We start from the raw sequence: 16,878 nt of genomic DNA, 5'->3' as shown, positions 1-16,878 counted from the left end.
AGAGAGAGAGAGAGAGAGAGAGAGAGAGAGAGAGAGAGAGAGAGGGAGAAAGAGAGAGAGAGAGAGGTGAGAGGGGGCACGAAAATATGCTCAACGGTATGAAAATATGTTTACAATCTATGGCTTCTATTGTTTCATATGATTCCTTCCTGTACAACTGCTGGAATCTAGGTTTATGACGAAATGAGTCACCTATGAAGAGGATGTATCAGATAACTTTTGGCACAGACAATTTTACTATAGGAATGTGTGAGTGGGAAGTGTCGCTAAAAAGTGATTTGTGTTAGGTTACTGAGAATGGGAGGGGAGAAGTGAAGTGTTTGCTGGGCGAGCATGAGAATCTGGGTTCCACTATCAGAATTCATGTGAAAATACTGATGTGGTACCCAACACTTGTAATTCCAGCGCTGGGGAGATGGAGGCAGGAGGAACCCTGGTGCTCAATAGCTAAGCATTCCTGCTCCGGACCCAGTGAGCATTTCAAAAAACAAGGTGGACTGTTCCTGAGGAATGGAAGGAGAACTAAGATGGTCCTTGGGCCTACCATATACATGTGTATGAGTGCACACATGCACACACACACACACACACACACACACACACACACACACACACACCAGCAGCAGCAGCAGAATGAATACCTCAATAACTGACCTGCTTAAAGACCGAAAGACCTCAGACAAAAATTTAAAAAATCACCCTTTCAAAACTGTGAAAATCAGAGATCAGACAAGGACTTGCAACAATTCAAAGAACAGATATTTAAGAACACGTCCACAAGACATACGCACTGGGGCAATAGTGACAACAATACTATAGGGTAAGAAGTTGCTGTTTTTTAATTGGTTTTAAGGATTACTTCATGGGATAGCATGCAAACTGACACTGTTAATGAGGGCAAGAACCTGGGGTGAGTTAGGTCATGAGCCCAGGGGGAAACGTACTACTATTCTTCTATTAAATGATCACAGCGATAAAATTACTCCTGATAACATTGCTGTGCCCATAGACTGATGGATGGATCACTTAAGCCTCATCGGAGAAGCTCTTTCTCTTGCAGTGGATGGCAATTCCTACAGAGACTTACAAATGGACAATGTGAAGAGAGCGGGAGAATTTGAAGCACTCAGCCCCCAATTAATTGTCTTTATCACACCTCTTCCTCAGTGCTCATGGATCCACACTGAGCATGATGCAGAAGGGGTGGAAGAGCCAGAGGTTGTGGACAACATCAAGGAAACCCTGTTTCCAAGACACATTGTTGCAGGTTTACATATGAACTCAAAGAGTCTGTGACAAAAGACCTTCACAAGGCCAATCAAGTCAAAAACCCAGCATGGCGAAAAGGAAGTGGACACAGAGTCCCACTTTAACAAGAAGCCATGGACAGCTGCTGAGAGAGCGAAAATCCGTTTGCTTCAGTTGGGGGACGCTGGTCCATCAACATACTCCAGGGCAGCTCATGCTCTGCAGCAGTTGACTAACACAAAATGGACGCTATGTTTACTGGTATGTGTTCTTTCTGTTATCGTTTTTAAGACAGAAAGAATTTGAAGTTGGGTTGGAGTGGCAGCATCTGTGAGAAGGTGGATGGGAAAGAATACAATCAAAATATATTGTATAAAGTTTTTTAAAATGAAAAAAAATGAACATGGTGTTTGATCTCTATAATAGTTTTTTTTTTGTCATTTCACATCATTTTATCCCCCCTTTCCTTTTAATTCCAAGGCAGTCTCCAAATACAGCAGCAGTAGCTATAAAATCCAGCAATCAACAGAGAAGGCAAACAGATCTGAAAGCTCCTCAACAAAGATCCTATGTTTCAAGCACTGCCACTATTTGACCTGCATGACAGTGCTGTAGAAAAATCCATTTTTTTGTGGATTTTTCATTATTTGATCTGTCATAAAGATTACTTATTGGGTAAAGTCACATTCCAAGGGTATTAGTACAGAGTAATTAGTGGCACATGTGCAAGATTCTAGCTGCCTGGCATGGTGCTATCAGTTACGCTAAACAAGGGCTTTCTCAAAACTAGAGAGACTTAAGAATGAGCTGTGCTGAGTCAGAAGTTCTTGTAGTTCCCAAGCAATGATCTGCAAGGCAACATACACGCGTGCAAGAGTATGGGCTCCTGGAAAAGACTTGAGGTATTCAAAACATCTCATGTCTCTCACCTGGTTAAGGTGTTAATACGGGAAGTAATGACTAAGGCAGAACTCGACATTTCCAAAGCAAAACATGATTCAACACTCTCACAGTCACTCAGCAAAGGCAGACTAACTGTTCAAAATGTGCACTGGCTGATCACTAAGTTATCAGGCAGAGGATATAGATACTGAATACAGTGAGGAATAGAGGCTTTACAGAATGTGTGTCCCAAAGTCAATAAGGAAACAAAACGTCGATGAAATTGCATCCACAGCAGACAGCAACAACAGCCAAAACTGCAAAAATCTGAGTCAGCACATTGGTATTTTGAATGAGATGTCCCCCTACAAGTCTTGGGCATTTGAATACTTAGTCCCTAGTTGGTAGCTGTTTACAGAGGATTGGGAGGTGTGACCACTGGGATCCAGCTTTGAGGTTTCAAAAGACTTACTCAATTTTGAGTTAAGTCTCCCAACTCGTTGCTTGTGGATGAAGATGTGAGTGCTGGGCTGTTACTCCAGCATCATGCTTGACCGCCTACCTGTTGCCATGATCCCCACTGTAGTAGTGATGGACTCTTATCCTTCCAGAACTAGAAGTTTAAAATAATCTCTTCCTTTTAAAAGTTGCTTTGGGCCTGGTGCCTTTTCACAGCAATAGATAAGTAACTAAGACAGTGCATTATATCATTTCCTATCCTCAATGCTCAATAATTATCACACATGCAGATAAACAAGAAAGTATGGATCACACATAAGAAAAAGACCCAGTAGAAGCTCTCTGACAAAGTCTACAAAAACATTTTAAAAGGGATATTAAAATATTTTCAAAAGCTAAAAGAAATTACTTTTTTAATTAGAAGAATGAGGAAAAACTCTCAACAATAAAGAAATAAGAATTATAAAAATAAGAAGCAAATAGAATTTTAGAGTTTAGAATTACTACTGAAAGTTGGTCCAGCTAGTGTGGTTAGCAGTGACCAAGACTCAGGAATGAAACACTCACCACAAGAATTCAACCACAGGTATAATTGGCTAGAAGAAAGAATAAAAAAACCCAAGGGTATATCAGCTGAAATTATTCAGGTATAGAACAATAAGAAAAAAAAAAAAACAAGACATGAGCACAATTTCAAAATGCCAAACACTATCCAACAAAATGGAAAAAAAATGTACCTCAAGGACATCATAACAAAGTTATAATTTAAACTATGCAATGGAAAAATATTTGCAAATCATTTATCTGACGACAAACTTACCTTGAAATATGAAAATAACATAAAACAACAAGAATGCAATCTGATTTAAAACAAGTAGAATATCAAAATAGACATTACATCAATGAAGATGAATAAATGAATAATAAGATGTAAAGATATTTAACAGCATTAGAGATCAGGGAAATGCGATTTAAAATCATAATGCACTACACGTTCAGCCTATTAGGATGGCTATGAAGAGAGGAGAGGTGGGGAGGAAGTACAAACAGCAGCAGAGTGGAAACTGTAATCAGAATATATTGTATGAAAAAAGTCAATTTTCAACAAAAATAATATGGAAAAAGGCGATCACAAATGTCGATAAGAATGTAGTGAAACTGAAACCCTTGTATGCTGCTACTGTAGATTTAAACAGTGTGGCTGCTTTATCAAACAGCTTATATGTGCTTTCATACATACATACATATATTTATGATGTATACATGATGTATATACAGTTATATACATATATATATGTGTCACAGCAATGACACTCCTAGTCATATAGTCAAGAGGAACAAATACTCAAAGGGAATAAGAATATAACCATGCACAATACAACATTCATAATAAATAATAAATCCAGTGAAAAAAAGCTCAAATATCTATCTACAGATAAACAAAATGTGGCATGTCATACCCATGGAATTGAGGAATTGAAAATTTCCCAGCAAGTAAGTAGTAATGAAGAAGAGGCACATAGATGAGCCTTGAGACTTGATCTTAAGTGGGAAAAGCCAAACAAAATGTGTCCTTTTTCTGACACATTTCTTTACTCCATTGGTAAGCACCATGCGTAGCTGGAAAATCCAGAGACTGGAAGCTTAAACGCACCAGGGCCTCAGTATCATAAATATGTAAATATACTAAAACCAATCACACTGAGCCATAAACTTTCAAATGACAAATTACAGTCTAAAATTATATTTCAATATTACTAAGACAAATTGTGTGTTTTTATTAACAGTTAAGTCCTATTGTATATTTTTAAAACACAATAATACTGATTGGTCACCAAGGAAACTACATTGCATTCTGTTTCTATCCTTTAATGAAGGAAGAATCAGGGCTGGAGAGATGACTTGGGAGTTAAGAATGCTGGCTATTCTACCAGAGGACCTGGGTTTGATTCCCAGCACCCACATGGCAGCTCACAACTGTCTGTAACTCCAGTCTCATGGGATTTGACAGCTTCTTCTGGCCTCCGTGGACACTGCACGCATATGGTGCACAGACATACAGGCAAGCACTTGTACACATAAAATGAAAATAAATAAAAATCTCAAAACAAGAAAGAACCCTGCAGTAACAAAAGAAAGGAGAAATCTGGGCTAGGACTACAGAGGTATGGAAGGAGTAAAACTGTGACTTTCCTACAGAAGCAGTCTTGTTGCAAACACATTCATTCCTCTCCTTTGTATTCTGGAGACAACAAAGGTCTAAAGGCCAAAAAATATTGACTTTTTTTTTTTGACGAATAGAATAACTTTACTAACCTGCTCTCTGAAAATTCTGAAAAATCACTCTGAAGTTCAAACTTGTACAGAACTTCTCCAATTAGATAGCCATTTGAAAATGCCTTTGCAAATGACTTGGGACCTGAATTTTAAAACATTGAAATAAAATAGTAAATTATAGTGTGATGTATGTAATCAAACCAGCATAACTGAGCACACACACACACACACCATGTCCTGAATATATTTATAGAAACATCTTTTAATAACCAATGTAAAAGGTTTAACAGTAGACATTATTGTTATCCCCAAAGATAAACCAGTAGTTGATGGTAAACAAAATTTTAAAAGAAGTAGAATTTTTTTTAATTAACATTAAACAAAACACAATACAATTAATAAGTAACCTTAATCTAAAACAACTGTCAAGGTATTCTACGAAACTGTGCTCTAAAAACGTAGGCAATGTCTCCAACCTACAGGGATAGTACATTCTGTCTAATTGAGATGCAATCTAATTTTTTTAAAATATAGATTTAATTTAACCTGTAAAGTAGTGGGAAATGTACTAAAAATCATCCATAGTCTTAAAAATAATCCTTAATGGACACAATAGAAATCTTGTTTCACGGTTCAGACAGGTCAACACTGTCCAATTGATGTGCAATGGAATGATGGCAGTTCCTCAGAACAGAATTCTCAAAAGAAAAAAAAGATGGCTAAGAAATATTTTTAAATGTATTCAACATCTTTAATAATTAGTACAATGCAAATACAACAACTTTGAGATTTCATCTTTCTGCAGTCAGAATGGTTAAGGTCAACCCAATGACTTACAACAAATGCTGATGAGGACGTGGAGAAGGATGAACCCTTAGTTATTGTTGGTGAGACTGCAGGTTGGCACAGCCACTGGGTAAAACAGTCCAGAGAATTCTCAAAAATCCAAGAATATATCTACCATATGACCTAACCATACCATTCCCTGGTATATTCCTGAAGGATTCCGCATCATATTCTAGATACTTTCTCATCAATCTATTCACAATAGGCTAGGAAATAGAAACCACCTAAATGTCCTTCAAATGATGAATAGATGATGAAAAATTGGTACATATAGACAATATTCTATTTAGCTGTAGAGAAACATGAAATTATGGGATTTGCAGGTAAATGGATGAAATGGAAAACTATGGCACAGAGGCAAGCCAGATACAGAAAAACAAATATCACATGTCCTTATTTATTCTTCCTTAAGTATGGATGCAAAGAGGTTGGTAGTAGGGGAGTCAGACACGCTGATCTCAAAGGCCTCACTCAGGGAACTCTATGCCCACCGTAAGTATTTTCATATCTGATCCCAGCACACAATTTTATATAAAAATTTCTTGATATTTCTTCTCATAGTACTTAATCTGGATGATGTTCCAATTTAATGGTGATTCAACATGATCATACTTTTTTCTTTATGGATGTTTCCTCTAAAGTGGCAGGTCTGGCACTCATCAGTGGCTTTAAGTACGCTTGCTCTCAAGAGACCAGGTTGATTGTTGTCTTAAAGCTATTCATCACAGAACACATTCAAAGTTTATAGATTTAGGCTCCCAATCAGTCCCATTTGCCCTTGAAAATTTTTTCTTAAAGAGTGGACACCTCTGGGATGACAATTCATAATTCATACTACACACTACTACCTCTATGAAATAAGCTTGTCCTTCATAACCAAGGAATCCACTGTCCTTAACTTAACATGGCAACACTTGTGACGCCATCAAAGAACCTTGTGATGATTGGCATGATCTTTCATTAAATGAAAGTGCCATCTGATATGATTTTTTGATTATCTAAAGCTGATAAAATCCCAAGGCTTACTTCCTCATTAGGACAGACTGTGCTAACATTTCCTCCTATACTGTTGTTACTTTCCATGCCCTTGAAGATCTCCTGATGCACCAGAGCTGTTCCCTGGGTCAGCTGCCACCACTATCCTCCATGGCCATTCCATCTCTACTGCTAATTGCATCTTTCTTTCCAGTTTCCTCACCAGTCTCTTCTGTAATCCATCCCTATTCTCTTAGTTTTCTCGTAAGCCATTTGACCTGGAGCCATTGTCAGACTGTAGCGATATCTTTTTTTCCAGGTCCCTAGCTCTTTGGGGTTTGGGTTCAATTTTTAAGCACACTTCTTTCTGTTCAGAAGCTATTGCTCTGTCTCCTCCCTTGACTGCTGCCTGCTGTAGCTTGCCCTGTGCTTGTTTAAGCCAATCCAATGCCTGGAATTCAGCCCACAAATAACTAGGATATAGACTAGTAGTATTCTGTCACCCTTGATACAGCCGATAAATGGGCAGTAGCAAAGTATTTGCTATAAACATGATTTGCTTAAAAATACTCACAATCCACTTCCTTTGAAATGACATAGAATATTAATTATACAACTCCAATATAGATAAAATAGAGGTGTTTATGGCATAAAGTCAAAGGAGTAATCAGTTATTTATCTTGCTGTCAGAACAATTCATAATAAATATAATATAAAACGTTGGTCAGCGGGTTCTCATGCATAAAGGACTTCAGATTTATGGTGTCAGTATGAAGGATTACACTGAAAAAAATATATTAAATGGTAAGATCAACAAAGAAGTTAGTACAAAATGGAAAAAACAAGAAAGAATAAGTGCAAACAATGAAGCAAAGAAAGGAAAAGGGAAGAAAAGCATAGGCATTAGGGATATGTAGATTAAGAGGACAATGTGGAATGAATTGATAAGACATTGCTCCCTTTCAATCTACATATTCCTACAAGACATAACAAGCCAAAGAGAAAGGGAGCAACGTAAGTAAAGGGTAAATCAGGGAGAAGCATAGTAAGAAAAACAGGGAAAGCATTTCTCCTTTTAGTTTTATTGTGCTTTTTTCCTCCCATTCAGTATCACTAAGCAGTATGACTAATTCCATAGTAACCACCTCCATGAATTAATTGTACTACCAGTTGTCATTTCCAATGTGAAGAAGTGACAAGTTGACTCCAGGACAATGGACAGTAAATAGTCTAAGAAATGTGATAAAGGGCACTACTCATCTTTAAGACAGTTTATTTTTCATCTGGATCATGGTTGTTTAGCAGAAACTCAGCCCCACCTACAACCATACAAGCCATAGGTCTGGTGCTCATCACTGAAATTGACATGTGATAAAATCTTTAATGTCATCCTCTGTGACAGGTCTGTCATGCTCCAGTAGCAGGTGAGAGCCTGTGCACTTCTCTACCAATGTGGACCAGTGCTAGTTGAAGAAAACACGTAAAGCCATCCACAGTCCAAAGTGGTAGTGAAGGATCTGGAAGAAGGGACTTTGTTTTATTCCTGGTCTGTGTACATGCCACTTAACCTTACCTAATTGAACATCCATAGTTTTTTTTTTTTTTTTTTTTTTTTTTTTTTTTTTTTTTTTTTTTTTTTTATGTGTAAAAGAGGAAGACTGGATCCTCGGCCATAAAGAATTATTTGAGAATTACATGAGACATTGCACATATAGTGCCCGGAGTCATGACTGATTCACAATGTGCTCAGCAGTGATTTTATTATCATGATTACACTCTTCTAAAAAGATGGGTCATGTTAGCTGTACAGACTCCACACTGAGTAACAGATCTTCAATGGTGATGTAACATGAACACTTCTCCAAAGGGTATTTCAATGTCCAGAAAGCAAACATTTGACACTGCCCTGAAACCCAGATGTGAGTTCACCATAGGGCCAGGTATAACACCTTCACCATTCTGGTCAAGCATCTAGAATCAGTTGATTTGTACAGAAAAATATTGACTGTTTGCATTCAGTGAGATAAATAAACACTAAAAAGGCCCATAACACTTCGCATTAGATATTTCAACTAAATAAATAAAGAACATATTTCAGACAATTCTGGTTTAGAGATTGTAGATAAAAGATAAAAAACCATACCACTTTATGCTCAGTGGCATTTGCTCCCTTATGACAAGAGGAAAGATCCTGTCTACATCCCAAGCGCATGTTTTAAAATCAAGCAAATTTATTTTCCTTTGAAAGAGATAAAGGTCACTGCTGGCAGCTGGAAAATGGCCCATTTCTAAGAGCCCTTCGCATTCCTCAGAGCTGGCCAGCACTCACGGAAAGACCTTGGCCTGCTTGTGCTGAGCATAACCAATTTCACAGCATACTAACTGCAGATAAGGCTCATTTGTGGTCCTGGGGATCAAACAACACACCCACTGTAATTATGTCTAAACTCAGACAAAACCAAGAGACTGTCCAGGACACGAATGGGACTGAACCTCCCTAATCTGACCAGTATTAGTGATGGCCGATTTCTCACTGATCACCGCTCTACCCTGCTTGCTTTTCCCTATTGCTAGGTATGTCATCAAGCCACAAAATCAGAGAATTTCCTCATTTTTGAGAGGGTCAGACTCAGCATAAAGCGCCACTTCCAGGAACCCTCCTCCACAACACTCACTGGGAGCCCAAATACTTCCTAACACCCTCACAGAGAGCCTGCACACATTCTCACCTTGCAAGCACTCAATAAGCCTGCTTCACCCAGCTGTAGCTGTGTCCTGTGGCTTTTGCCTGGAGTGCCTTGACCAATTTCTCTTCAAATGACAAAAATGGTTGACCTTTACAATTCTCTCCACGGAAGGAAGGTTTCATCAGAATCTCAAGGTTTATATTGGAAATGAAATCTTAATTTTTATGTTATAGAATTTCAATTATGAAAATACTTGGCATCATTATTGTCATGAAACTCTGGTCTTGAAGCATTAGTTCTGGTTTACACAATGCTGGCTGTTTTTTACACTTGCCATATTGATGTTTGCTATCGCTAGTGAAAGGATCCTGTGTTTTAATAAAGGAAAATGCTGCTTAGTAGCTAGAAAATACAGATATAGTATTTTCTACCAGAAGTGATATGGTTTATAATGACCCTGACAATGAACTAGCAGAAAATGTGAGCTTTAATGACACTCTGTAAAAGGGGAAGGGATCTAGAGACAGCCAGTTTAATGTCCTACCTGGACAACTGTAAACCAAGCTCTCTTCAGATATGACTTAATTTATGTGTTAATACACCAAGGAAGCACGAAACGATCTCTTGTCGTTTTTCAGTTTACATTACTGCAGCAGAACAACAGAAAACATTCACTTATTTAAAGTCTTTTCTCACATTTCCAAAAGTGAGAAAGTTCAGTACCAAAGTGTCAGAACCTGGCAAAGGCCTTTTGGCTGCATCGCAACATGGTACGAGGTGCAAGTACAGGGTTAGTATGCAAGGTGGACACAGATAGAGACCAAGTTTATCGTCTCATCAGGATGCCGCCCCAACAACGTTACTGTGAGCACCATCAGGAAGGGAATTAAATTTTAGCCTAAGTTTTGACACGGACTGTGAACACGTGACAAGGCCTGAGACTCATTTTCAGATCTAAAATAATATTATTTTATAATATGGTAGGATCACAATACATCATAAAATATGTATTCAGTAGGACTACTTATACAGCTCCATTTTAAAAAGTAAAACTTGAGATTAAAAAGAAATAAACCCATGAAAGTATCTAAATAAAGTATAACCAGCTGAGCATGGTGGTGCAGGTCCAGAATCCCAGCACTCAGGGGCTGAGACAGGTGGATTGTCATTTGTTCTAGGCTATCTAAGGCAGGGATGATAAACTATGTCTCAAAAGTCATCCAAGTGAACAATAAAGTATGCCCATAAAATTGAAGGCAATTCTCAAGAACTATTAATATTCAACATAGAAAGACTAAATTGGGCCTTGGGGAACCCAACTGTTAATAATAAACAAGGAGCTTAGAATATTTCATAAAACACAAAATTGAACTATTTAATTAAAAATCATGTGAACAATATTCCTTGTGCATACTGGGTGACAACGCAACTGTGTACTCTAATAACAGGAGAATTTACAGTGATTGAAATTTCAGAGGCTTTCAGCTGCAGAAGGAAACGAGAGAATACTTTCAAATATTGTGTCGTCCTCAAATATTGTGGGGTGGGAAGTATGAAGCAAATATAATCTAATCCCATTTTAATCAATATATTGATAAAAATGTGTCCATCAGAAACATAATAAAAACCAAACATCGGCTTGGTTTGAGGATTGTCTGATAATAGATCATTCTAACTGACAACAAGCAATTTGATCTATAAATGTGTTTTCCTCTGAGTGTGCCAGGCAAACAAAGTTATGGATCCTGTTAATTTTCCAATAATACTTAGTTTGATGGCCTTCTCCCCATAAGAAATTGTCACCCCATAATAGAAAATCTACAACGATTAGCATCAGAGAATTCCTCAGAACTTCCTTATATTAGTAAAACTGAGCTTGCTCACTCACAATGCTAGAAAATGCTGAAATAAAGCTTACTGAGTATCTAGCAGATGTCAGCCATGGTTGTCAATAGTTATCATCAATGATAACCTGCCATCTTCTCAAATACACATTACTTATGTCTTCTCTGGCACAAAATAATAGTATCTAAAGATTATTATTCCCATTTCAGATTTCAAGACATAAAGGTATTTATTTCCTGAATGCAGCTTTCTCTTTAGTGTGCCTTGATAGTATCAATAATAATGTTTTGACCATGGAAGATATTAAAATAGACATAATAAGTTTACTTAGATTTTTCAATTTATCCATGGTCAAAGTCCAAGAGACATGCACTGTTAGCTATGATTCTCCTTATATTAATCTGATCTATACAAATAATTTGAAACTGTATATCTTCATTAGGGTTACTATTGCTATGATGAAACACTATGACCAACAGCAAGTTGGGGAGGAAAGGGTTTATTTGACGTATGCTTCCATATCCATAGTCCATCACTGAAGGAAGTTAGGAAAGGAATTCAAGCAGGATGGGAACCACCTGGAAGCAGGAGCTGATGCAAAGGCCACAAAGGGTGGTTGCTTACTAGCTTGCTTCCCATGTCTTGCTCAGCCTACTTTCCCTCCCTCTGTCCCTCGCTCCCTTTCCTTCCTCCCTTTCTTCTCTCTCTCTCTCTCTCTCTCTCTCTCTCTCTCTCTCTCTCTCTCTCTCTCTCTCTCTCTCTCTCTCCTTTCCTTTCTTTCTTTTTAAATTCATCTATTTATTTTACACCCTGGTCTCAGCCTTCCCACTGTCCTCCCTCCCTCCCTTTCCTTCCTCTCTTCTCTCTCTCTCTCTCTCTCTCTCTCTCTCTCTTCCTTTCCTTTTTTTCTTTTTTTAAATTCATCTATTTATTTTACACCCTGGCCACAGCCTTCCCACCAACCTCCCTCCCAATCCCTCTTCCCCAAATTGCTCCTCCCCTCAATCCCTTCCTTTTCCAGCTCCATCCAGGAAAGGGCAGATCTCTTATGAGTATTGGTAAACATGGCATATCAAATTGCAGAAAGACTAAGCAACAGGAGAAGGAAGTTCAGGCTACTTATCTGCTACTGCTAGGAGTCTAAGCTGAGGTCCTCCCTACAGACTTCTTGGGTAATTCCCCTGCACCAGGCTTCTGCCGAACCCTAAATGCCCACCAGCAGTCTCCCTCAGCACTCTCCCCCCACTTCACCTCCCCAACCTGATCACTCATGTTCCTATCCCCACCTGCCCTCAGTCCACTCATGAAATCTCTTTTATTTCCCCTTCCCAGGAAGATCTGGATGTCCCCCCATGAACCTTCCTTGTTACCTTGTCTCTCTGGTTCTGTCAATTGTAGCATAGTTATCCTTTATTTTACAGCTAATATCCACTTATGAGTGAGTACACACCATGTTTGTCTTTATTGGTCTGGGTTACCTCACTCATTATTAAAAAACTAATTCTTGAATTCCAGTTTACCATTTTGGATATTACATTGTATTGTAGTTTAAGAGATCCTATTAAGTTGTACAAATAAGCACTATTTCCAAGGAAAATGATTCAATTAAAGATATCTTATTGAAGGCTATTAGGTTTCATTGACTAGATTGGAGTCTCCCTCCATTAGGATTAATCAACTCTACAGGGACTCCCAAGAACATACACTACCACCTGCCCCAGTGGAAGATGACGATTCTTGATTTAGATTTTTGGAATGTCTTTTCTCTATTGCGAATAAGCAGGGTAGTTCAGAACCTAGTTTTCAAGATAATCTAGAAATCAATAACTTTGGCTGTATCTCAAACAAACAGAGATTATTTAGCCTTATTAAGGCACTTATGTGGCATCCTCATCTTGTTTCTTTGCTCCACAAACAATGAACAGACTGAACCACTCTTAATCAAACACTAATAATCCCATCCTTGCTGCTTAACCATCTGGGAATTGACTTATGTCTTGAAACCTTATAAATTGCCAGGGAAGCTAAGTGGTTAAAATTCAATACTTTAAAAGAAAAAACTCTAAATTGGATGACACCCCTTAAAAGTGAGTTTAAATGAATGTTTGAAGGTAGATGGATTGATCAATAGACACTAATAAATATTCCTAAATGTAAACACTAATATAGAATATAGTATCTAAAAGCAAAAGTCAAATATCTACGTTAATATCTTAGCTCTACAATCTATTAACTGCACATCCCTGACCAATTCCCAAATGTTCTCATTATCATCTTTACTTGGAGACATTACTTTATGCTTGTTTTTAACATCAAATAAAAAGATAGTTTAAAAATGTCTTAGCATATTCTATGTTACAAATATACAAATATTCAGTAGCCTGTAACTATTTTCTTATTATTTCAACTATATTTTTATTTGAGAAAAACCCTTCAAAGAGTCCATAAAATACTTTATTATAAAAGCATCCATGTTTTAACTGAAGTTTTTTTCTCTTATTTTTTCATGAAGTTTGATTTCTCATTTCAATATTATACTGAATTTTCCTTTTAAACTCTAAAAGCAACACAAGCTCAATCCAAATAATAGAAATGCATGAAGGCAATATATAAATGACTGCCTCCTCAGGGTAACCAGCATTGACATTTGGATTATATCTGCACATATACTTATGTTAAAATAAATCACAATATGAAGATTTATGGACATGTTAACAATATAGAACAGCAGAGTACATGTGTTTCTTTTCCCTAATCCCTGTGTATATGTTTGTATATGTATTTTATAGTTGATAAAACTATAATTACACTAGTTACAATAAGCTACAATATTTTTACTCAAATAAATACACAAAAATCTGTTACATCAATACATGTATCCCATTCATTCAACAGTTGCACAGTACTCCATGGCATAAAAGAACATGGTTTATGTAACTATTACTCTGTTTAAGGCTATTCAGATGATTTCTGTTCCAGAATCAAATATAAATACAAATCTTTGTTCAAATATCTTATGTTGATTTTTTTTAAATGAGTGAAGTTGACAAGTTAGATCTTTACTCACTATGCCCGTGCCAAGTGCTATTCAATGTTTTACATGTATGATGCCATGTAACCTAGATACAACCAACTGATGAAGCATCATTACAAATGCTGTTTTTAAGTACAGTGAACTTTAGGCTACTGGCTAGTGATGGTGAAGAAGATATTTAGAGCTAGGCAGTCAGGTCTCCAATCCCCTTACACAGCTGTTATCCAGAGATCACCAAATTATTTTCTTCAACTTATACTGTTTCATTACATCATATGTTTTACAAAGTATTAAAAATTTTCCATCACACCTCAAAGAACAGCTTACCTAACCAGAAGACTTCTACAAGAGTCTGTGTGTTCACTTAGGTACACAGGAATCCTATCTCCATTACAAACACAACTGAATATATTCCCTGTACTCTGAATAGCCCTTTACATGCATAATTTGGCTATATCAGAGACTGCCTCCTTAGACATCTTGCAGCAATTGGGATTCAGCAATGGCTGTATTGCTAGTGTTCAAAATGAAATTAGCAGGGGGTGTCTCTGCTAACAATTTCCAGATTTATACTTGAGGAAAAAAGATGCTGGGAATTTTCCACTCATAGCTTGTGGTGTTATAATTTTTATTTACAATGTCTCCAAGCTTTTAATCTTCACAGAATGAGGTCATACTTCCTCCCAAAATCAAATTTCTCAAACTTATTAGCATCTAGTGTTTGCATGTTTATGATTAATTTTATTTACTTTTTTCCAAAAGTGTTTTACTCAACAAGGGTTCTAGGGACTTGAAGAAATGGAGTGAATTTTATTATCAAAGTGAACCAACTTAAGCTAGGAAATGTGCAACTGCTCTCTCAGAATAGTGCAACATAAGGTGTGATACTGCAGTTTTAGACAATATGAAGAGAGAGGAAGAAGAAATGATAAATGCTAAATATTGTCCTGAGTTTAGCATCATATTTGAGAGAGAAACTCTCTGAGGCGCAAAGAGATAGAACACTGAGAAGGAATTTATTATTGCTCATAGCAGGGTGGAGGTGGTTTAGCAAATAATACATATAATATTTATGCCTCAAGAAACGCAACTTGGGATGCTATGTGTTGAAGATCCTTGGGCTGACAATAGATATTTCACACCCGCACAAACACTTCTGATCTGGCAGCATCTATGAATGACCCAGGGCTGAACTGGCATCACTGCCCCCATCGGTAGCAATTGGCAGGAAGGCAAGGGTTCCTCTGGGAAGACAGATTGAAATGATTTGTCCTGAAAATGTCTTGCCTTGAGGAAAATCCATAGCAATTGAAAACGAGTTCCCTCTGGAGAGACAATAATCCCTCCCCCAAAGAGGAGAAAGAGCATACTGAAGTGCTAGGCTTGGAAGTGTTGGTTTTCACCAAATCTGACCTGTTTGTAACTTTCTGGGTCATAAGAATTTAGGAGCTTCTGCTACAGCTTTATGCCTTTGATAAAATTAAGTAAGGTTAGCTTAGAAAAGGGTGGATGGTATTTCAAACAGCTAAAGTTTAGAACTGGTTAACGTTTCTAAAACTGGCAAATGTTAACATATTCTACATCAACTCATTTGCTGTTAAAGAGAGAGTGTGATTGGATCTAATTTACACTGGAGGAAACAGAAAAAGTGTTAACTCCCGAAAGCACTTCCTGCTCCTCCGTGGGCTTGTCCTGCACCTCTTAATGCAGATGTCCTGGAAGCAAAGCCAGAGTCAGACTACAGACAGGAACCAAGATTCCTCCGCATCGGAGCAGGCCAGTTTGTCAAACTTGGGCCTCCCTGGCTGCTTAGAAATATAGACTAGGTTAGAAACTCTGAGGGCTGAGACCTCGTGATGGGTGCGGGTGGTAATGCCAGAGGCAGGATGAAAAGAGAAGGTCCCAGGTGGCTAGGTAGGACTGAAGAGTGCTGGCCCTCACTGGGGGCGCTGCTAGCCACTCAGGGGACACTTTCCATCAGCGTCTCCCCACCCCCCACTTCCCTGCTCCCCTTCTCGCTTGCCCTAGGCTGTGGTCACTCACTCACGGTCCGGGACACCTTCAAATCCCGGTTGAGCCAATGGCACAGGATCTCCGACATAGCTCACTGGCGACTTCGACCACTAGCAGGTGCTAGGAATTTGCCAGGAATGCAATCTGCGGGACTGCGTCTTCCCGTCGCCCAGGACAACCAGTTGCTAAGGAAGCGCAACCAGGCTGGAGTTAGGTAACCGGCTCAGAGAGGAAGAGACACCAGAGCCTCGCCAAAGATACAGAAATTGTTGTCTGCCCCCTACTGGCTTGTAAGACCTGAGCTTATGCTAGTGAACAAGGCTCTCAAGAGTCTGAACAGCAATTATAATATTAAATAAAAAGTTTCTTAAAAAAATTATCAGTTGAATTAAAAACTTTCATTTTTCTTCCGTAAATATTCAAGGGTAGATTATAAAGAGTTACTTGAGATCATAAGCTGATTTGAAAAACGATAATGTGTACTGAAATGCAATTTGTTTTATAAAAGCACTACTTCAAATTATTCATTGTAATATTTTTTGTAATTTTAATTTTATACTATCAATAAAGTCCAAGCTTCCCAATCAGATATGTGTGAGTCTTTCTGTTGGG

At 37.9% G+C, this 16,878-nt stretch overlaps 1 protein-coding gene across 1 annotated transcript in view; it reads right to left on the bottom strand.

Annotated features, from left to right (window-relative positions):
- Positions 1-16,432, bottom strand: part of Spef2 (sperm flagellar 2) — a 166,246-nt gene extending 149,814 nt beyond the window's left edge. Inside the window, exons 1-2 of the mRNA XM_059276634.1 lie at positions 16,297-16,432; positions 4,906-5,008 (exon numbers count right to left, since the gene is read on the bottom strand). Coding sequence (XP_059132617.1) covers positions 4,906-5,008; positions 16,297-16,354 — 161 coding nt within the window. The 5' untranslated portion in view covers positions 16,355-16,432. The remainder of the gene's footprint in view (positions 1-4,905; positions 5,009-16,296) is intronic.
- Between the last annotated feature and the right edge of the window lie 446 nt (positions 16,433-16,878).

This window comes from Peromyscus eremicus, chromosome 11 (genome assembly GCF_949786415.1).
Source record: "Peromyscus eremicus chromosome 11, PerEre_H2_v1, whole genome shotgun sequence".
Classification (NCBI taxonomy): Eukaryota; Metazoa; Chordata; class Mammalia; order Rodentia; family Cricetidae; genus Peromyscus; species Peromyscus eremicus.
The sequence above is the reverse complement of the archived record's forward strand: the minus strand, read 5'-3'. Positions and strand labels throughout refer to the sequence as shown.